The sequence below is a fragment of the Anolis carolinensis genome, chromosome 2 (genome assembly GCF_035594765.1).
Source record: "Anolis carolinensis isolate JA03-04 chromosome 2, rAnoCar3.1.pri, whole genome shotgun sequence".
Classification (NCBI taxonomy): domain Eukaryota; kingdom Metazoa; phylum Chordata; class Lepidosauria; order Squamata; family Dactyloidae; genus Anolis; species Anolis carolinensis.
The window spans coordinates 138929531-138951997 of NC_085842.1; the positions used below are offsets into that span (position 1 = coordinate 138929531).

The following is a 22467-nucleotide window of genomic DNA, read 5'->3' on the forward strand; positions in this document are numbered from 1 at the left end:
TCATTTCTTACCCGCCTCTCCTCGTGGCTCGAGGCAGGTTACAGAATAATTAAAACACATAAACATTGTAAAAATACCACAAATACACATATTAAAATGTACATCATGCATGATGACATCCTGTAATTTTGAAGTACACTTAGAGGCAGCTGGTGGCTTCAATGTTGGGTTGGCAACGAATTCCCTCTGGATTTTAGTCTGAAAGACTACATTTGGGGAGGGTGGAGGCGGTTAAGATGTATCTCATGCAGATAAGGAGGGACAACTGTACATGTGATATAAGGATAAAGTTGAGAAAGTCAGGTTCAAAGTCCACGTAGCACATGGACCAATAGACCATAATACAAAGAGTCTTCAGGCGCTCCTTTGTGGAATTGCAGGAAACTCCTAGTGTGACATAATGATTTAGGCCAAGTTAGAACTAAGAGTAAACCTGTCACTTAGACAAGAAACATATTAGGTGACACTTGAGCAAGTCATTCACAAACGTATCTTACAAGGTTTTTGCCATGGTAAAAACAAATTACTAAGTATCAAGTCCCATTGCAACAAATTGTGCCTGTTTCTCGTCTTTAGAATTGAGATAAGAATATGTAAACCCTTTAGATATTAAAAATGCTCTGGGAAATCTACAACATTTGGGCCTTCTTTACTCACTACAGAGGACTTCCTGCTGTTGTGCTACAGTTTCCCATCCCTTGAATCATCACATCAGCCAGGTCTTCCCATATTAACTCTTAACAAGGGGCATGTAGCCTTGTAGCTGGCTCACAGTGAGTGAGAACAACTTCCTTTAGAGCCCCTATGCCAGGAAGTATTACTTATGTACTTACAAAGTTGATCATCACTTTGGGGATGGTACCTACTGACCTCAGTGCTGAAAGTCACACAACCAAGAGGTTCTTTAGTCATTACTGTACTGTTTTTCACTGGCAGCTGGTGGATCCATTTTTTTTCCACTGGCAGCTGGCAAAACCACTCTGGTTTTCATCTGAACTTTAAATGTGTTGTCTGTGGTTCTGAACTTAATTCAAGGGTACTTTTTTTTACCACTGTTGAGGCCCAATTTGAAGTTCAGGCAAAAGCCCACAGTGGCGCTACCAGCTACTATTGGTGCTTTAGGACTCAAGGGAGAGAGAGTGACACCCCTCCAACTGCCCAGTGATCTATCCCATTTCCTCATCTCTCTGTCCAGGCCTTAGTAGCAAAAGATATCTACTGGAACCGTGTCTGATTTTGATGAGTTATCTCTGTTGGCCCATCTGCTGAGATTTAAGGATGCCAAAATCTGCCACCATAAACACTGTTATAACTGGGAATAAGCTATATGTCAATGCAAAAGTGGAAAAGGAGTCATAGGAACCTCTCCTAAGCATCAGCCCCATAGAATCCTGAAGTCTTCCATTTAGGGAGGGGTAACTGGTATTCTCAATCAGAAAGCTGTAGCATCTCACTAAATGCCAAGCGTGCAGCCATGGCAATTAGAATGGAAACATACTGCTATAAGTATGTCGTCTGAAAAAGCCTCTAGATATGTGTATCAAGATATGATTTGCCAGCCTAGCAATATTCCCACTATGTAATTAGCACAAATACCAGGATTTCTATGAATCAAAAATGGCTCGTTGCAATCTTCCTCTTGCTAATATCACACAGCTTTGTCTATGGAAGACAGCCAAGGCAGTGACATCATAGCCATGGTGTAGTATGGTGTAGTAGTTTGAGTTTTGGTTTACTACTTTGGAGTCCAGGGTTCAAATCTCCACTCAGCCATGGAAACACACAGGGTGACCTAGGGCAAGTCACGTTTTTTGAGCCTCAGGGGAAGGCAAAGGCAAACCCTCTGAACAAATCTTGCTAAGGAAGTCCTGTGATAGGTTCACCTTAGGGTCACCACCAGAAATGAACTGAGGACACACAACAAGACCACAGTGCTATAATATAATGAACTGAGGGCCCGCAACAACAACACTGCTGGCCCAGCAGTATGCCATCCAACGAACTCAAAGGTTAAGCATTTTCTAGATTTGTACAAATTGCAAAATAGCCCATCCTGGCTTCCCTCTTGCTAATATTACACACTCTTTGCATGGATTTTGGGATACAATAGGGAGCAGGAAAAGCTGTATGAAGTAAAGAAAAAGGCAGAAGTAGCAGGCTGAGTTCATTCGGGTCACAATCCATCCAGTGCTTGGCAAAATAATCTCCCCTCCTGCCTCTCAGTGTTAAGAGATTTACAACAAAATAAAACAGCCATCACCAGCCCCAGGCCCTGGATACAGGAAGCCAGGAGAGCAACAACTCCCTTTCCACTTAAAAGTGCCAACAACTTAAAATGAGATAAAGTTGGGGGGGGGGGGGGGGATATGCCACGAATGACTCACTAGATGCGTGGAAACACCTGCTCTCTTTGTGAAAGTGCTGACATTGCATTACTGCAAATTGTAGCATAAATCACTGAAAATGCCAATTAAATGGAAAAATATATGCATAAATGAAGTATGCTGGTAGAATATAGTTCAGAGGAAAAGAGAAAACATTCACAAATCACCATGTATACCTTACAGCCGTGCAGTGTGTTCTGTGGGCCAGAGTACAGAAGGGCACAAGTTCAAACTTACATTTCTTTTCTTTTTTTCCCACAGCACCACTATCCCCCAGAACTACCAAGAGCATGGATGTGCAGTCATTTCCACAAACTATTAAGATGAAAGAAGATATATGGAATACTTAATTGGGAGCTAGAACTCTCCTGACATAAGAAAGACAAGGACACACAACTCAGAGCAAGTACATTAGTAACCCAGCAGCCTACAAACCATATGCTTTTGATTTGTGAGCATACAGGTTCCTTTACACACACTAAGTAGGAAGCACTTAGGTCATGCAGTTGGGGGAAAATAACAAGAGCCTGGAAAGGTGTCTATTCTAAGCTCTGTTTCAAGTGACAGTAGAAAGGGGAAAAGAAGAAAGTTGGGAATTGGTATAACACCGTAAAGCTTCACAAAGCATTTTCCAAGCCTCACAAGTACACTCCTATTTTCACCTCCAGTGTTGCCTTGGTTTGACTCAGGTAGCAAAATATTTTGGGTCAGTACTAGAAGGACCTCTGTGGCTGTTTCTACATGCCTTCGAGTCACCTGTCAATTAGGTGTGTGTATGATTTGCCAACTTACAGCCCCATGAATTACATAGGGTTTTCTCCATCAAGGAATACCAGAGGCGGTTTTATCATATTGCAGTATCTGGCATTCACTAATGGTCTCCCATCTAAGTACTAACCAGAGCTGATCCTGCTTAGCTTCCAAGATTGGACTGGATCTAGTACTTTCAGAGCATTTTGGAGTCTACTAAAGGAGTTATTCATAAGGAAAGGCTCTCCCATAGCCTGCACACCTTTTGTTTCTGTGGGAGAAACCCAAGCAGATCCTTGTGCTCTGGTAGCCTGTGAAAGATTTTGGCACTAAATCTACTGCTACATCAACAAGTATAGCATGCATACCAGCCTTCTCACACAGCACAGCTGACTCACTTATTGCCTTATAAAACAAACCCCTGAGGAGCTGAATCTTCTTTCAGCGCATTGCCCCCCTAATCCCTACTCTGACATTCAGTCTAACTTGGCTAATAAGTAAGTCTAATAAGACACCCACATTTGAACAGAGGGTTAGAAAAATACTGGAGCAACCCTTCCCTCTGTAGCCAGAACTCGTTCCTGGTGTCTGCAGAGTGCATTATCACCCATGTTCCAGGCCAGCTCCCTTCCCCATCATTTCATATGCCTGATTCCAGTGGTTTCCTTTTACAAAAGTTTATTGGCTAGGTGGGAAGGGGTTGAGGGAAGAATGGCTTTCATTTCATCCTTCTGCTGTGGGTACAAAGGGATTGCTCCCAAGATGGTTTGCAGGGAAGAATAAAGAAAAGAAAAGCTTTATAGCCTTACCCTTACTTTGGGAAGGCAACCTACAGGTTGGCAACATAGATCTCTGGACAATCCAATTTATTTAAAGTAGGACAAAATGCAAAGAGTGTAGTAACAATGGAGATACAGAGGTAGTTTGTAAATGAATTCATCTTCTCTCTTTTAGTACCAGAAGACGGGATTCGACATATAGTGCAGGTGGGGGAGATTTCTAAGTCACACACAGACAGCCTTGCCAAACACATTCTTCAGACTGTTTCTGGTAAAGCCTGCCCTACCTCAAAGCTACCTTTCAGTGTTTCAGAAAACCAGGTTGGTTGGGGTTTTAGGTTATTTATTTGCTAATTTTTTCATCCTGGAACAAGCAAGCACAAGGCTGTACTAAGAGTTGAGCACATTCGACATTTTATTTTTTAAAAATACCCATACATGTTTATCATGAGCAGCTGCTCATACCAGACCAAATTAGTACAGCAGTAACCACTTGCCGTAAATGGGCAATAAATAAGGTCAGCTTCTTCATATATAACAATGTAGGAACACGGCCAATGAAAACTGGAATGCCTTGGTTTGTTTCCCACCCCACCTAAATGAATTGCAAGGAATGTGACAGCAATTTGTCCTAGAACAATGATGGCTGGTAGCTTTCAGATTAATTGCTTGGAAAATCTGCTCCTGCTTTAGCCTGAAGTTTAACGGATCCACCAAAGGTGCTGAATCGTCTTTAAAATACTTTGACTTAGGGCCCAGGATCTGATTCAAGGTTTTCTGCTTTAAACTGGATTATATGAGTCCGCACTGCCAGATGATTTGGGATAAACAAAAAACCTGGAATCAGATCCTAGGATATAGGGCCTGTCTGAAAGAGCCCTCAGAAAAGACTGACCATTCCATTTATATGGAAACAACTAACTGCCACTCCCCTTGAGCCACTATAGCCATCCGATCCACTTTTGGATTTCCAAGACAGAGGATCTGATTGAGGAGGAGACTTTCCCAATCCAGATCATACAGAGGTAAAGAACCCATGTCCCTTCAATTGGGTTCTAATCAAGGCAACTTTATCCAACACAAGGAGTTAAATCTAGCAATATCTAGAACAGTGATTCTCTACCTGTGGGTCCCCAGGTGTTTTGGCCTTCAACTCCCTGAACTCCCAGCCAGTTTACCAGCTGTTAGGATTTCTTGGAGTTGAAGTCCAAAACATCTGGGGACTCACAGGTTGAGAACCACTGATCTAGAAGGTCACACATTCCTTGTTTTGTTTCCTTTATTATTACTCATTTTCAAGGCAACCTATGTGTCACAAAATCACTTTGGCATCTAATTAAACAGAAGTCATCAGGTCTACTCCTTTGCTCTAAGACAGGGCTCTCTTTTCACAGATGTTGTATTCATGACTTCTACTATCAATTGCTTGAAAAATATTCAAAACAAAATCCAAAAAGTCAAATCTTGATTTTGCCATTTTATATAAGGGGCCCCATTTTTGACACCATTGTGCATAAAGAGACTTGAATAGCCACATATGTTGGTATTCACAGAAGGTCCTGGAACCAAATCCCAGTAGATACCAAGGGCCCACTATAACATTAAATACCAGCACTGACCTAGGTGAACTACAAATTGAGGGTTCCATGTCATTTTCTACTGAACTCTGAAAGAACCATAAGGGGCCCAGTCCAGATCAGGCCTGCTCACATGGATAAGGAGGGATTTAATCTTCCCTCCTGCTCTTAAGCCTTTTGTTGTGTCTCCCCCCTAGGTGTGAAGTAAATAGATTACCAAAAATAAATTCTGGTAATCTATTTACTTCTGGTAATCTGGCAGTGTATGTATCCAGTAAAGGAAAAGAAGGAAATTACAGGAAATAGGACCTATCAATTTTCTCAAGCAATATGCATGCACTTCAGTGAGCAACATGCCACCCTCAACAATGCTTCTGGATAAGACCTTATTTTAACAGATTGCTATTAATTAATAGGATGCAACAGAACTTTGAATGGCCAATCAAAAATGCCAGATTAATTTAAGAGTAGGCAAATGTGATCAAACAGACACTGTAAAGATCTTGGCAAAGCTATTTGCGTCCCAATCAGAGTTCATCTTTCAGCATGGCAAAAGCAGACGAAATGGAGACAACATGGGTCCGGCTGCCCATGCCACCCAGTGTCATGTTACCACAGTGCTTTCCCATGACACACACTCTCATTTTGAGGATGTGGTTGTCTCCTACACTTCCTGTTTGGCACTTAATAAAACTCAACCACAAGGCTAGGCAGAGACAGCTTGAGAGAGGGAGAAGCAATGGAGGCACATACAGTGTGCAGGATATCTACATTACTGGTCAACCTATTGACCAGTTTAGCTCTATTTTATGATAAAGGCATTATCTTTTCCATTTGTCCATCTGACAATGCTTTCATTAATAATGGGCTATCATTTTCACCATGTAACGCTCAAACACGTTGTTTAGAAGGTATAATAAAGTGGTCAGATACGCTACAGTTTGACTTTTCATACATCACCATTCAACTGCCTCACACTGTATCACCAGAATGCTGTCACCATTATGAGTAATACACTCAGTGAGCTGTACAAAGTTCAGGGCACAATCATAGGCCTTAATATTCTAAAGGTACCAGGTCTTGTCTGATCTGAGAAGCTAAGGAAGATCAGCCCTAGTTAGTATTTGGATGGGAGATCATCAAGGAACCCCAGATGTCCTGGGCTATATTTCAGAGGAAAGAACTGGCAAAATCACCTCTGAGTATTAATTGCCTAGAAAACCCTCTAAACCTATGAGACTGCAATATGCTGACAGTTTATTTGAAGGCATATACAGAATACACATAAACACATCATAATATATCCTGGCTACCAGATTCCCCTTTTAATCTACAAACTGTTCCCAAATTATGACAACCTTACAGGTAACCTATCACAGGGGTTTCTTGGCATGATTTGTTCAGAGAGATTGGCCTCTCAGGCTGAAAGAGTGTGACGTGCCCAAAAGGACTTTCATAACACTATAGAAAGAATTCTGTGTATCTCAAAAGTTTGAAACTTTTCATCCACAGATATTAGCATTCATATTCTCATTTTCATGGATTAAACAGGACAACAATTAACTTCCTACTTAAATTTTAATCTTTTCTATGTTGGAAGCATCTATCTTTTCTTAACCATACTTGTTGGTCATTTTTGTTGTAATGATTTCAAAGTCACTCAAAATTATATTCCAGTTATTCTGAGTAACTAAGACGACTAGCCTTTATATCTTGGTAACATTGCTAATCATACACGAGAAATGTCACCAAAGATTTGATTAACTGAAACTGATAACAAAATTTCAGTTTGGCACCTGCTTTTATGAGAACTATTAACTCTTAAAATTGTTTCTGATAAATAAAAAAGGCAAGCCTTATATTTCACTGAAGCATGCAGATTAGCTGCAGCCCTCCAGCTCTGTTCTGTCCCAATGTGACCTTGAAGATGAGAATATTCTCTGCTCCTTCAGTCTCAGTTAACAATAACGCTGATGAGAGTATAGTGCATATTAATATTAACACAACGTTGCAAGCACTTTGACTTCAAAAATCTAATAGCACAAGTAATATCAACCTAATGTGATACAACATATGGCATTAGTTCCAGCTTAATGTGGCATACATAGTTTGAAGATCTTGGTGAAGATCAGTAAATGTATGAGTGCCTGAATAGATCACCTGAGAACATTACATATGCTGTCCTGAATTTCTTCATGGAAGAAAAGCAAATGGAGTGTATGTATCAAGAAAATTATTACTCAGGTGTCAAGTCTCACTAAATTTATTATTCCTGGAAAAGTGAACTGAAGCCACACTAGGCAAATGGTGCTCTATGATGGACTACAATCCATCATTTGGGAAAGATATGATATCAGGTATCGGGGGGGGGGGGGGGACTTTTATGTAATGCTACACTAGAGACTCTCACCTATTGGTCTTCTTTGAAAGATTACCCCAGTATCAGCTGGTGGCTCTAATACAGGCATGAGCAAACTTCTGCCTTCCAGGTGTTTTGGACTTCAACTCCCTATAGGCTGTTAGAAATCACAGGAGTTGAAGTCCAAAACACCTGGAGGGCCCAAGTTTGCCCATGCCTGTTCTAATGTCAGTAGAGAAATTCATTTTACATTTTTGTGAAATGAACTGTCCGAGATGCTGCCTTCAAAATAGGTCCAGCATATAGTAAACCTGTTAATATTCGTATTAAAACCTAAGTGGATCAATCACTCCACTGATATCTATCCACTAGCTTGCTAGTGTAATACCGGAACCAGTGTCATCTGTTATTTATTGTGCAGTTGTGAGCATGGAGACAGCCTGTAGTCACTGGCTTCTCTGCACATACCCAAAGTACTCAATCTCTACATAAGATCTCATTATTCTAAGCAGACATGAGAATGACATACATGCAGAATTCAGTTCAAACACAACACTAGCAACAGAACAGGAGTCGGGGTTGACATGGTGCCAGCTTCATAATCAGCAGCTCTGGCTAATTTGGTGTTGCTGGCAGACAACTCGAGAGCCCCCTGGCAAGGGTCAAGCTGTGAGAAACACTGGCACAAGTACAGGCTGAGCTAATGACAAGAAGAACTCCTCCAAAGAAGAACTCCTGCCAAGTCCTGTAAATGCAAGGGAGTGAGTCTCATTCTCTTTCATGAATGCTGGCAAAACAGAGCTAAAATAATGGAGGCGCATGCAGAGGAGGGAGTGGGGTTGTGGCATCATGCTATGCTTATTCAAAACAATTGATCCTTGGCTGGTTGCCTTTCAAGATGGTCTAGGCATGCCTCACATCATCCCAGCTATGTTATACATGCATAATTATGTTATCAGTCTAATAACCACAGTGGTCCTCCCTGGGAACAACAGACGCAAAACAATGATAGTATCTGATGACTGCTTGTAGGACTCTGAGTTTTTGCGCTAGGGGCCTTTATTGAGAATCATCACCATTTTGATAGCCAAGGCAAAGGTTGAGATGAGGAAGGACAGCTATTCTACCTGAAATATAAAAACTATGTAAATTCTCCCCTCTCTAGCTATACAAGATAATATCTTATGTGCTTCTGAAAGCACTGGCCACAACCAGACCCATAGCCAGGATTTTGATTCTGGGGGTGCTGGGATTTTGCTTCGGGGGGGAGGGGATGAGTCTGGATGGGAGAGGATATACCCTAGCAAACCTTTTGTATCATTATCCCAATACCCCCATGCATATGGGATATATTGAGCATGGTGATCAGATCATGATATGAATAAACATAACAGTTTAAATAATAAATGTAAGGCCTTCTCGCAGACCACTCTGAGAATTTTGGGGAGGGGGCTGAAGCCCCTCAAGCCCCCCCCCCCAGCTACATGCCTGGCCACAACCATTTTGGGTGAAGAAAAATTATAATGTGGGCTGGTGGTAGGGGGAGAACATGAAGTCACAAGCATTTCATGAAAGGCTTCACCTGTTACACTTACAGAGTGCCTCCTGCAAACCAAAGAGCAACATAGCAACACATCCAATTGTACTCCCCTGGAATAAAGCTTTTCTTATCTAGTAGCATTTCCTATAATGAGGTTCAAAGCAAAGGTTTCTCTCTCACACAGAATCACGTTAAAATGGAAAATTATTTAAGTGCCTATCTACAACTCCGGAGATAATCATATCACTCTTAAATAATTAGATCACTGGGAGTAGGAAAATCAGTCTCTAAACACCCATTAGGGACCAAAGAAAAACAGAAAACAGAATGATTACAGGAATAATAGTGCAATCCTAGTCCAGGGGTGGGTAAATGAATCCCATCCCTGTCAGACACTGAGTATCATGTGTCTCTTCACTTAAAGTATTGTTCCTGCTATCTCTGATCTCAACTCGAAAATAGCAATGGGATTTCCTCCCACACTGCTTGCACTTCCCAATGAAAATCCCGGGAGGCGGAGGATAATTCTACTGCTATCTCTGACCTGAAGTTGAAGATAACGACAAGTTTGAAAACTTCAGCTGGTACAAAGGTCAGCAGCTAGACTGCTCCTGGAAGTAGGATATAGAGAAAGAACTACCCTGCTCCTGAAGCAGCTACTCTGGCTTCCAGTTTGTTTCCAGGCACAATTCAAGGTGCTGGCTACAGCCTAAAAAGCCGTAACGGTTTGGGCCTAGCCTACTTGAAGGTCCGCATCTCCTCCTATCAGCCCACATGATCCCTGAGATCATCAGGAGAGACACTTCTCTCGGTCCCACCACCATCACAAGTATGGCTGGTGTGAACTAGAAAGGGCCTTTGAGTGATGGCCCCACGGCTCTGGAACTCCCTCTGCAAAGAGATGTGTTTGGCCCCCTTGATACTGGCCTTTCTCTCACAGGTTAAAACCTTTCTATGGAAGCAGGCCTTCCCCAACAACCATTGACAAGCAGGCTATTTCGGTCTGGCAAAGCTCTTGCAGCCAATGATTTGGAGATTTTTTAGTACAATGCTTTAAGGATAACCTCAGTGGCCTGAGGCCCAGGGATTTTTAATGATAATGATAAATGCTGTTATTTATTACTCTTATTTTATATGTTTTATATAATGCGTTTATGCAATGCATTGATTTATTGTTTATTCGTTTGAGTTGGGAGATGATGTTGTGCTTTTGTAGTATGAAATTTTTGTTTAGCCATTTGTTCGCCGCTTTGAGTCCCACCCGTAGGAGAAAAGCGGGATATAAACAAATAAACAAATAATGAGACAGAACAAAAAACAAAGGGGATAAGATGTGCATTAAAAAGCCTTTTAAAAAAGACGCTTCACTATCAGAAGCTTTGTTAATGGAGGCATGCCTATACTTATTGATAAATCTATCCTTGATTTTTTTTCTTTCATGAGTTGCATGATTGCTTACAAAAATTACCGTACTCCACCACTGCAAAGAGTGCATGTTATGGCAATTAAATAAATGAATTACAGCACTGGGCTTGGTTGTGCCTTTATTTCCTATCAGAAATTATTTGGAATACATCTCTTTCCTTAGGTACTGTCTTCGTAAAAGAAGTGGTTTCTGCCCAATTATGGTGAATTTTTTTCAACTGTTTAGATTGTTTTGGAATTGTTTTAAGTTGTTATCACTCTCTGCATCCAACATTGATATCGCCAGATAGAAGGCAGAATATAAATATTTTAACTAATAAAACAAATACAGATAAATTTGTACGACTTATCCACCTTTTCTGCTGCAAGAACTTTACCAATACAGAGGAAAATACTGTAGTGTTGCTGAGCTGGCATGCTTGGGTTCCCAAGAACTGATCTGGGTTTTTTATTCCTTTCTAACACAAATAGACCCATATCTAGGAGTGTATAGAATTAATGCAAGTTTAACACCACTTTAACTGCCATGGCCCAATGCTATAGAATCATGGGAGCTATGCTTTTACAAGGTCTCTGGTCTTCTCTGTCAAAGAATATGTATTCCAGGATTCCACAGTATTGAGCTATGGCAGTTAAAGTGGTGTCATACTGCATTAATTTTAGATATAATTGTAGCCTCGGTTCCAGAGGGTGTGCCTCCTGCAGAAGGCTACCAATACAGTATATGCCAAGAAAATGTACCACTTAATAGAACTATCTCGTGCACTCATGTGTCTGCGATAAGCCCCATATGATTGCTAACACAGGCCTGAGTGCTTCATAAAAGAACAAGCCCACTATTACTGTCAGAACTTTGAAAAAGTGCAAATGGCCAGGATAAAGGGAGGATGAGGATATTGGAATAATTTTGCATGGAAAGAATGCAGGCAAGCCAGAACCAGACATACTATGAGACAGAGGAGGCTCCTGCCATGGATATTGGAAAGCAAAGAGGCAGCTTTTCTTTCTGAGTCCCCATCTACACTGCCATGTAATACAGCTTATATGGTCAGTGCAGACTGATATAATGCAGACTGAATTCCATTGAACTGGATTATATGAGCCAACACTGCCATATAATCTGGTTCCATCAACATTATAATGGCAATGAAGATGGGGCCTGAGAGATGCAGAGATGTCTTATTGTTGTAGACTGACCTTGTTTGTTGCTGCCTTCTGTTGTTAATTTTTTCCATATTATCTTGGAAGACAGACTGAGTGATGAGGCAGAAACAAAGGCAGTAAGGACTCCAACTGGCATTCAATGTGTCTCTAATCTGCTCTGATCATGATAGCCAAGACAGAAGATGAAGTGGTTGGTGAGTATCAGCAACACAATGGAGGACACTGCTGTATGTATCCTGTGGCCTTCTGACTAGTTTTTTTGCCCTTCGATGTAAAAGGACCCCGTCATTTAGGAGAACTGAAAGAATTCAGTCCAGTTGTCTTCATTATATGGAACAGTGGTGGTGGCCATTAAGTTGCCTTCAGTTCAGGCAGCAAAATGTCTTAGTTGGAGTCTAGGAAAAGATAAAATACACACAAATCTGATATGCAAAAACTTAATGGGGACCAATTAAGATAAGGTGGACACTTTAGTATCTGTTTTGGAACTGCCCCAGTTTGTGACCTATTCATTTGAGTAATATACAATAAAAATAAGAAGACTCATATAAATGGCAGAAAAACCTTCAGTAGGCTTTGCAGGCATCCTGGAACTTACAAGGGATGCAGTAGGAGAGCTTTGAGGTCACACTGAGTTTACATTTTCATTTTGATGCTTTCAAAGGAATAAGTCTTGATGTTGGTTTGTTTGTTTGAATTCAGCAGCTGCTGCTACAAATTATATACTAAATGCAGTTTAGCACTCCACCACATTCCCCAAACTGGCTCAAAATTCTATAGTAACTGTGTATGATCCCAAATGTATGTACATTTGGGATCAAAATGCAAAAATGACATATGCAGTGGCTATAGAATTCTAAGCTAGAATAGGTGTCAAACAGAGGGACACCATTGTGACTTAAGCAATAACCAAACAGTGCTCTTTCTCTACCAGGGACTTTCCTCATAGAGTGTAATATGCTCTGCTGGGCCATCAAGCGGATGTGAGAAGGCAATCTGCCAGCCAAATTCAGGCACCTCTGTTTTTTCAGTTTTCCTTTATAGTCCCCCTCCCACCATGAGATTTCCACCACAGAAGTGAAGGCATTCTGAGCTCTGAAGACAAAGGTCAAATAAGACTCACATCTGCCCCCTGAACTCTCTGAATAAGAGTGCAACCACATGTGACAAGCAGTCATGACTCCATGGAGACACAATGGTTTCCATACCTCAATAACTTCTCATTGAGAAGAGAAGGCTGTTTCTTCACTCCTTTGAGAAAACAACACTCCCCATTATGAAACACAGAAATGGATTGGATTGTGTGTGACCCTAATATCTGTGACTCAGTATAGCATGAGGTGGAGAAGTCATATTAGTTCCACTCCATTCTGTTTTGATTGGACCTCATCTGGAATACTATGTCCAGTTCTGGACAACACAGCTGATAATGCAAAACATGTTCAGGAGATCAAGATGGCCAAAGGTCAGGAAACCAAGCCCTATGAGGAACAATCTAGGGAGCTGGGTAGATTTATGTTGAAGAAAAGAAGACCAAAAGATGTCATGGTGGCAATTTAAAAATATATCTGAAGGTATGCCCTGCAAACAACAGACCAAGCTTGCTTTCTGCTCTTCCAGGGCTTAGAACATGAATTAATTGATTCAAATTACAAAAAGAAATTCTAACTAAACATGTTTCCTTCCTTCCCACTCCTCTCTTCTGGAGCAGGTATGGATAATGCATAGAATTGCAGAAGATGCTATACTGCAAGTACCATGGACCATCACCCAGAACTTATGGGGGGTGTAATCCAACATGAGTTGGATTACTTGTCAAGGAAGGAGATGGATCTCAGGACAAGTTTTTCACAGTCAGAGCCAATATTAATCTGTGCCCACACTGAGAAAATCAAAATCCCCGTCATGCTATGTCAGGGGGCAATAGAAAGGAACATATTGTACAAGTGTTAGCCACAGTTGCTAACTCACAGAAAAGAACAAGGTAGACTTTTCTAACATAAAAATGGTCTGCAGTGGTGTTGAGCCAAGGAGGACTCCTTGTGCAGTTTGGCAATGATGGGAGGCAGGGAGATGAGGCAATTGCTGTGCCCTCTCATTGAATTTCTCCTGCCTTCATGGGAAAGGAAGAATTGAGAATAATGATGTGCTTCTGCTGAGTATGAGGAGACTAGCAAGAGAAGAGACCTAAGCTAAATACAAGAACACAGGAAAATAAAGTACAATCCCAATATCTGATGGGCTGGTATCTACAGCTTCATTTATCCACGTCTGAAAAAATATGGCCTCTAAAGACATTTCCTAGGTCCTCTAGTGTGGTATTCTAAGACCCAAAGTCCTTCATTTCAATAGGGTTCATCATTATCTCTTATCCACGTGAGGTCTAGGAATGACCCATGGATGCAGGGTCATATTGTACAGGATCTATGTCTCTGTAGCCCAATACTGATCCATGACCTGATAACCTCCATGGTAGATAGAGTTGCCTTTGGAATCACTACAGAACATGGCTGTCAGTATAGTCGGTTTTTCACTTTTGTGAGAATCAGGGGTGCAGAACCTGCACAAGAATAGAAAAAACAAGAATAAAAACATTCTATTTTTGACCCAAGGGAACATTTCTCTAGAAATCTCTAGATCCTCCAGGGTGACTCTACAGTCAACATCTGGCAGAAGCTGACCCTAAAATCATCCTTGAGAACCTAGAGATTGACAAAATATTAATAAAATCCATGAATAATAAAATCTGCCAAATTTAAACTTGCAAATGTGGACTTTAGCATAACTACATGTACTGATATTAAAATACCAATTCTAAACATGCCTATAAGCGCCCCTGCTTGAAGGCACACATGCCTCTTCTTACCTTGTTTCCTGTGCCTTCCAGTCTTCTACTGAAAGTCTTCCCTATCAGAAGTGTTTTCTTTAAAGGAGAAGGCAGTTTTCATTGTGGCACAGCTTTGAAATAACACACTATCACTAAGGAGACTTGTCAGATACCTATGCTGAAAGCCTTCCACAAAATAAAACACTTTGATGTACCCAGGCATTTTGAAACGTCTAAGCTCCACTGGAAATAACCATCTTCACTGCTATCTTTTATCACATAAAGTGCCTAGGAGTATTGTTGTAATAAACAATTTTATTATATCTATTTTGTCATACACCATCTCAGAATATGAACCGAGTAAAGGGCACTATAAAAAAAGGAGGTCTTGACTAAATAAAAAGTTGGCTATTTTTTTTTTAGCATCAGTTTTCCAGGGTCCCCAACTGCTGCCTGGGTTCTTTTGTAATCCAAAGATTGGAGAACATGTTGCTAGACTGAGGCTTCAATAATACCTTAAATTGGCAATGCTGGCAAGAACTGGTTACATGCCAAATCCACTTGAGGGCCACAAAGCTCTGGAACCCCAATGTAACTTGGAGATAACAGAGAATGATTCTGGGATCTTCTGCTTGAAACAAAGGTACTCAGATTTCCTCCATGTCCCTGGATGACCATATCTGATATAGAACTGCCAAGCCTACTTATTTACTTATTAAAATCATCTCCCATCCTTCTGTGTCAGTGGTTCTCAACCTGTGGGTCCACAGATATTTTGGCTTTCAACTCCTAGAAATCCTAAAAGCTAATAAACTGACTGTGATTTCTGGGAGTTGTAGGCCAAAACACCTGGAGACCCACTGATTGAGAACCACTGCTCTATGTCCTTCCTGCACCAATAAGGCAATCTTTTTCACAGGCTGCAAGGCTAGAAACTAGCTGGCATTTCAAAAGAACTCAAATCTCCAATTCAACAAATTAAAATTGCAGAATTCTGCAAGCTAAAACTGTGGAAGTCACATACAGAGACTCTTCTCCAGGCTCCTGCATTTGCAATTTGAGGGCACACATCTGCACAAGACATGCCCAGCACACAGACAAGGAGATGTTCTTCTCCTCAAAGCCCCTTTCGGACTCCACTCTGCAGAAAGAACAGAAGTAGTCCAGGCCACATAATTCATATGACCCACTTATCACCATGAAAATTGTCATGACTTACACTGCAGTCCTCCTGTTTCTGGGTGAGCACCAATATCAATCCAGTGGCACAGAAAATTGCCATGCAAACATGCCATCCCTCCACAAATAAAATGGGACATTTCTAAGATGTGAAAACTGCTGCACTTTAAAGCCATCCCAGTTCTCTCACACCAAGAGAAAGGGTGTCAGTACTCTGCCATAACTTCAGATTCAATGACACTCATGCAGATCTGGCCCCCAATTGTCACTGGGGTGACTTGCCAACTCCTTTTGATTTGCAGAAAACATTGGAAAAAGCTGATCTTAATCGTGAGGCTAACAGAGCTAGCTTTTAGGGCTGACAATGTAAATCGTTCTAGGCCTAGATAACTTTTCTGTTGTAACCCTTTCATGACCTTCTTGAGCCTTTTTCTCTTAGAAGACCAAGGGACACTGGGAAAGGAAAGACATGCAGAGATAAATGCATACACTGAGCCCATTTTGCTGACTAGCCTGACACTTTTAGGCTGGGTGGGCAAGGAGATCTGGCCAAAGAAAACAACAGGGAGGGAGGAGGCATTTCCAGTTTGGTCCTGCTTTAGGTCAGCTACTGGTTTCTTCCTGCCAGGAGAGGGAAGGTGTCTGTGTCCCTCTTTCACTCACTCACAAACCAAAAAGGACCATCCTCTTTGCACAGATAACCCCCAGCAGGAGGGATGGAGATAATAACAACAACAGAAATAATGATATTTTCTTACTCTTGTTTTGGCTTGAGGCGGAGCACAACAAAGTTAAAATACTTCATAAAACATAATATAAAAGACATGATATGGGTTGCTGTGAATTTTCTGGGCTGTATGGCTATGTAACGGCGCTCAATGCAGTCAGCAGGCCACATGACCTTGAAGGTGTCTACGGACAACGCCGGCTCTTCGGCTTAGAAATGGAGATGAGCACCAACCCCCAGAGTCAGACATGACTGGACTTAACATCGGGGGAAACCTTTACCTTTACCTATGGCTATGTTCCAGCAGCACCCTGTCCTGACGTTTTGCCCACATCTATGGCAAGCATCCTCAGAGGTTGTGAGGTCTGTTGAAAACAAGGCAAGTGGGATTTTGTGGAAGGTCCAGCATGGGAGAAAGAACTCTTGTCTGTTTGAGGCAAGTGTGAATGTTGTAATTAATCACTTTGATTAGCATTTCATGGCTTTGCAGCTCCAAGGCCTGGCTGCTTCTTGCCTGGGGGAATCCTTTGTTGGGAGATGTTAGCTGGCCCTGATTGATTCATGTCTATTTTCAGAGTGTTGTTCTTTATTTACTGTCCTGATTTTAGAGTTTTTGAATACTGGTTGCCAGATTTTGTTCCTTTTCATGGTTTCCTTCTTTCTGTTGAAATTGTCCACATTTGTGGGTTTCAGTGGCTTCTCTGTGTAGTCTGACATGTTTGTTAGAGTGGTCCAACATTTCTGTGTTCTCCAATAATCTGCTGTGTCCAGGTTGGTTCATCAAGGGCTCTGCTCTGGCTGACTTCTCTGGTTGAGTTAGTCTGCAGTGCCTTTCATGTTCCTTGATTTTTGTTTGGGCACTGCATTTGGTGGTCCCTATGTATGTTTGACTCCAGGACTCGGTCAGGCCTTAAAGCTACAAGGCCATTAAATGCTAATCAAGGTGATTAATTACAACATTCCCACTTGCCTCCAACAGACAAGAGTTCTTTCTCCCACCCTGGACCTTCCACAGATATATAAACCCCACTTGCCAATTTTCCAACAGACCTCACAACCTCTGAGGATGCCTGCCATAGATGTGGGCGAAAGGTCAGGAGAGAATGCTTCTGGAACATGGCCATATAGCCCAAAAAACTCACAGCAATTCAGTGATTCTGGCCATGGAAGCCTTCAACAACACATATCATATGTATTTCTATGAAATACGTAAGTTAGAATTCACAGAACAAAGAAAATATAGCAGACACGGGGAATGAGTGGAAAATGCATGCTCTCTCCCATTTTCAAACCTGGGGTGCACTGTACTACCACGGTTTACTGTTAAATTTGACAAGGTCTTCAGCCTTTTCTCCCGAAGAGTGTGGATGCCTCACTAAACCACAATCTCCCTAATCCCACAGCATTGACACCCGAGGGCAGTGAAACCCGGGGGCAAACTGCATTCATCTATCCATTGCGCAGTGTAGATGGGCCCCGGGGTGACACTGCGGCAGGGACCACCCGCCTGGGCGCGCACTGGGCCTCAGTTTCCCCTTCTATAAAACGGGAATAAATAAGCCGGGGAGGGAGCACGGGGACGCCCTTTGTCGTGCGTCCAAGGAGAACGCTCCCTCGGAGGAGGAGGACCAGACGAGTCCTTTTGGGAGGATGCCCCCGGTTTCAGGAGCTTGTGGTTGGGAAGGAGCCTGCAACACGCCACGCAGCCCGTTACCTGTCCAAAGGCGCCTCCGCGTCGGCCCAGCCCACCGCCCCAGCCTCCCAACCCGCCGGGGATCCGGCTCGGCGATCCAGCCTCCGGGTGTTTCCCGCTGCCCTCAAGCCGCGACGGAAGGAGATGGGAGCGAAGAGGGGGGCTGGGGAAAGCAAGGAAGGAAAGAAGGAAGGAAGGGGAAAGGGGGCGCCAGGCCGGCGCGGGGAGCCCCATCTCTTCCCCTCCCCTCGGCTCACCCTCGAAGTCGGAGATGATGCCTTCCAGGTGCGCGTTGACCGCCGGGTCGGACATGGCCCCGCTGGGCTCTCGGGCGCCGCCGGGATGGAAAGGCAAGGGGACCCCTCCCCTCCGCTCTCCCCTCCTCCCCTCCCCTTCCCTCCGGCCCCGCCTCCCTCCAAGTTGGCGGGCGGCGCTGTGCGGAGGCGGCCGAGGGCGCTGCGGCTGCCAAGCGCCCTTTGGACGGTCCCTCCTTCCCTCCCTCCCTCCTCCCCCCCCCCAACCAGGAAGGGAAGGCAGGGGCGGGGATGGAGGGCTCGCAGCCAGCAGCCCCCTCCCCTTCCCGTCCCTCGAATGGAGGGGGCAAGAGCTGGGCCCCTCGCCTGCCCTGCCCAGCCCTGCCCTGCCCTGCTAGCGTTGGAAGAAAGGAGCCCCCGTGGCCTAGTGGATTAAAGCCTTGTGACTTGAAGGTTGGGTTGCTGACCTAAAGGCTGCCAGGTTCGAACCCCACTCGGGGAGAGCGCGGATGAGCTCCCTCTATCAACTCCAGCTCCATGCGGGGACAGGAGAAAAGCCTCCCACAAGGATGGTAAAAACATCAAAACATCCGGGTGTCCCCGGGCAACGTCCTTGCAGATGGCCAATTCTCTCACACCAGAAGCAACTCAGGTTGCTCCTGACACGAAAAAAAAGGCGTTGGAAGAAGCCCCAAGGGCCATCCAGTCCAACCCCAGTCTGCCAGGCAGGAGTGTCCCTTACACACTGATTTTTAGCCTGCACCTTCTCAGTAATTTTCATCTGCATTTGACCTTAGGTAAAGGTAAAGGTTTCCCCTGACCTTAACTCCAGTCATGTCTGACTCTGGGGGTTGGTGCTCATCTCCATTTCTAAGCCGAAGAGCCGGTGCTGTCCATAGACACCTCCAAGGTCATGTGGCCGGCATGACTGCATGGAGGTGTCTTAGACACCTCCAAGGTCATGTGGCCGGCATGACTGCATGGAGCGCCGTTACCTTCCCGCCAGAGTGGTACCTATTGATCTACTCACATCGGCATGTTTTTGAACTGCTAGGTTAGCAGAAGCTGGAGCTAACAGCGGCCACTCACGCCGCTCCCGGGATTTGAACCTGGGACCTTTCAGTCTGCAAGTTCAGCAGCTCAGCGCTTTAACACACTTCGCCACCCGGGCTCTCATTGACCTTATATGTATTTTAATCATGCTGATTTAACCATGTTGGAGGAATCTCATTGGAGCATTGCAGCACACCAAAATACTGGGGAGTTACCCTGGACCCTGCTCTGACTTACAAGAAGCACTGCTTTACCATCCAGCAAAAAGTGGGCACCAGAAATAATATCATATAAAAGCTGACTGGCACAACCTGGGGATCACAGCCAGACCCAGTAAAGACATCTGCCCTTTTGCTTTGCTATTCTGCTGCTGAGTACACATGCCCAGTGTGGAACACATCTCACCATGTTAAAATAGTGGATGCAACTCTTAATGAGACATGCCACACTATCACAGGATGTCTACATCCTATGCCACTGGAGAAATTATACTGTTTAGCCAGTATTGCACCACCTGACATCTGCCGAGAAGTAGCAGCCAGCAATGAAAGGACCAAGGCAGTGACATCTCTGACCCATCCCCTGTTTGGATATCAGCCAGCATGCCAATGCCTTCAATCAAGAAATCGTTACCTAAGATCAGAGGTCCTTAAACTTTCTAAGTGAAGGGCTGGTTCATGGTCCCTCAGACTGTTGGAGGGCTGGACTATGATGAAACCATCCAAAATTAGGATTGTTGTGTGCCTTCAAGTCGTTTCAGGCTTAAGTCAACCCTAAGTCTAAAGTTTAGGACAGGGACCAGGTAAATTACCTTAGAGGGCTGCATCCGGCCCACGGGCCTTAGTTTGGGGACCCCTGACTAAGAGCCACAGAGATACTTGCGGGAACACCTCAGCAAGCGAGAGTCCAAAAGTGGCAGGCTAAAACCCAGAACCTCAACCCATGGCTGATACCAAATGAGAGACTCCCTCCTGGGCACACAAAAGACTGGGAGACTTGGAAGGCACTGAACAGACTGGCACCACAAGGTACAGAACCGACCTTGAGAAATGGGGCCACAAAGTGGAGTCGAACACATGCGAGTGTGGAGAAGGGCAAACTACAGGCCACCTATTACATATGCCACATGCACAATGGAGGACCTTCTTACTACAACACCAGAGGCACTCCAAGTGGCCAGCTATTGCTCAAAGGACATTTAGTATAATGCCAAGTTTTTTAAAACTTTGCGTTTTCAAATACATTACAACTTGTACCATCAGTTCACTTCTGATACAATAAATAAATAACCATGTTTTATCCTGCCTCCAGCTGTGAGAAGAGGTAATAATAATAATAATAGTAATAATAATAATAAGGTATTATTAATAAGGTAGGTATTATTATTATTATTACTACTACTACTACTACTATCTGCTCTGCAGGAGTCTACCATAGACCATGCAGCTGTGGACAAGTCTACATAGGGACCACCAAGCACAGCACCCAAACACGAATGAAGGGACATGAAAGGCACTGCAGACTAACTCAACCAGAGAAGTCAGCCATAGCAGATCATTTGATGAACCCACCTGGGATCTGAAATGGGGAAGATTGATAGATAAAGTCAAAGGACAAGGAAAATATAAACTAAATCATTCTCTTTTTACGATTGATCAATTAAAAAAAAATACCTGAATGAAAGAAAGTACTGTTCCCAGAGTGAAAAACCAATAGACACAAGTGGGAGAAAAAGGTGGAATTGGGAAGGATAACACTAAGAATATATCATTCGATATGTATATTGAAATGGTGATGGATTTTGATGTTATTATACAATAAAATAACAATAAAAACATATTACAAAAAACCCACCTGAACACAGGATATTATTTGAGAACATGGAGATGCTGGACCACACTGACAGACTACAAAGAGAAGAAATCTCCTTTCAAATATTTAAACATGGCAACCATATCTCCTGTCAGCCCTCTCTTCTGCAGGTGAAGCATGCCCAGCTCTTGAAGCCATTCTTCATAGAGTTTGGCCTCCAGACCTTTGATAATTTTGCCCACCCTTCTCCAAACACATGCCAGCTTGTCAATATCCTTGTGGTGCCCAGATCTGGATACAACAACAACAATTCTTTATTAATTAGTCACTTTTGACCATATCAAAACATGTAAAACATACAATAAGATCTGGATACAGTATTCCAGGTGAGGTCTGACCAAAGCAGAATGAAGTGGGACTATGACTTGATTTAGGAATCAATACCTTTTGGCAGAGAAGGCTCAAGGCCCACCCCATCATTTCCAGACCTCTGGCAGTTCAAGAGGTGTCACAGTGCATCCATTCCAGATGGATGGCCCAGTTTCTGGTACATATCCCTACTCAGTCACAAAACTCCTTGAATGGCATTGGAATGAGCCACAGTGTTGTTTTATAAAGATTGGGGTTTTTTAAATTATTATAATGGATCTTTTATTATGAGGTTGCTATTATGGGGGCTATTCTGCACCATATTTCTTGAAAGAAATATAGATAGAAATACCTTAAAGAAAAGTTTGTCTAATCTGAAATAATAGTTATAAAGATAGCAAAAATTAGAACAGGTACCTGATATCTTTTTATCTCTGCTTTACAATGGCATTTCTGTGGACATGGTGCTAATAACGCTTCTCAACATGGTTCGTTTATGTTTTGAATTTGCCAAGAACATTAGTTGGGAGACAACCTGGTTTGAAGGGTGGTCTATTACCCTGGAAACCAGAGCT

The 22467-nt window shown here is 43.0% G+C and overlaps 1 protein-coding gene across 4 annotated transcripts in view; it reads right to left on the reverse strand.

The window, feature by feature from the left end:
* Nucleotides 1–22467, reverse strand: part of septin9 (septin 9) — a 267624-nt gene that overhangs the window by 140864 nt on the left and 104293 nt on the right. The window contains exon 1 of one of the 4 annotated variants that reach the window (XM_062970656.1): nucleotides 18662–18802. The exons of 2 other annotated variants lie outside the window; for them this stretch is intronic. In XM_062970656.1, the coding sequence (XP_062826726.1) occupies nucleotides 18662–18716 (55 nt within the window). In that variant the 5' untranslated portion in view covers nucleotides 18717–18802. Of the gene's footprint in view, nucleotides 1–18425; nucleotides 18571–18661; nucleotides 18803–22467 lie in introns of those variants that run through there. One more of the 4 variants, XM_062970658.1, reaches the window with a different exon arrangement.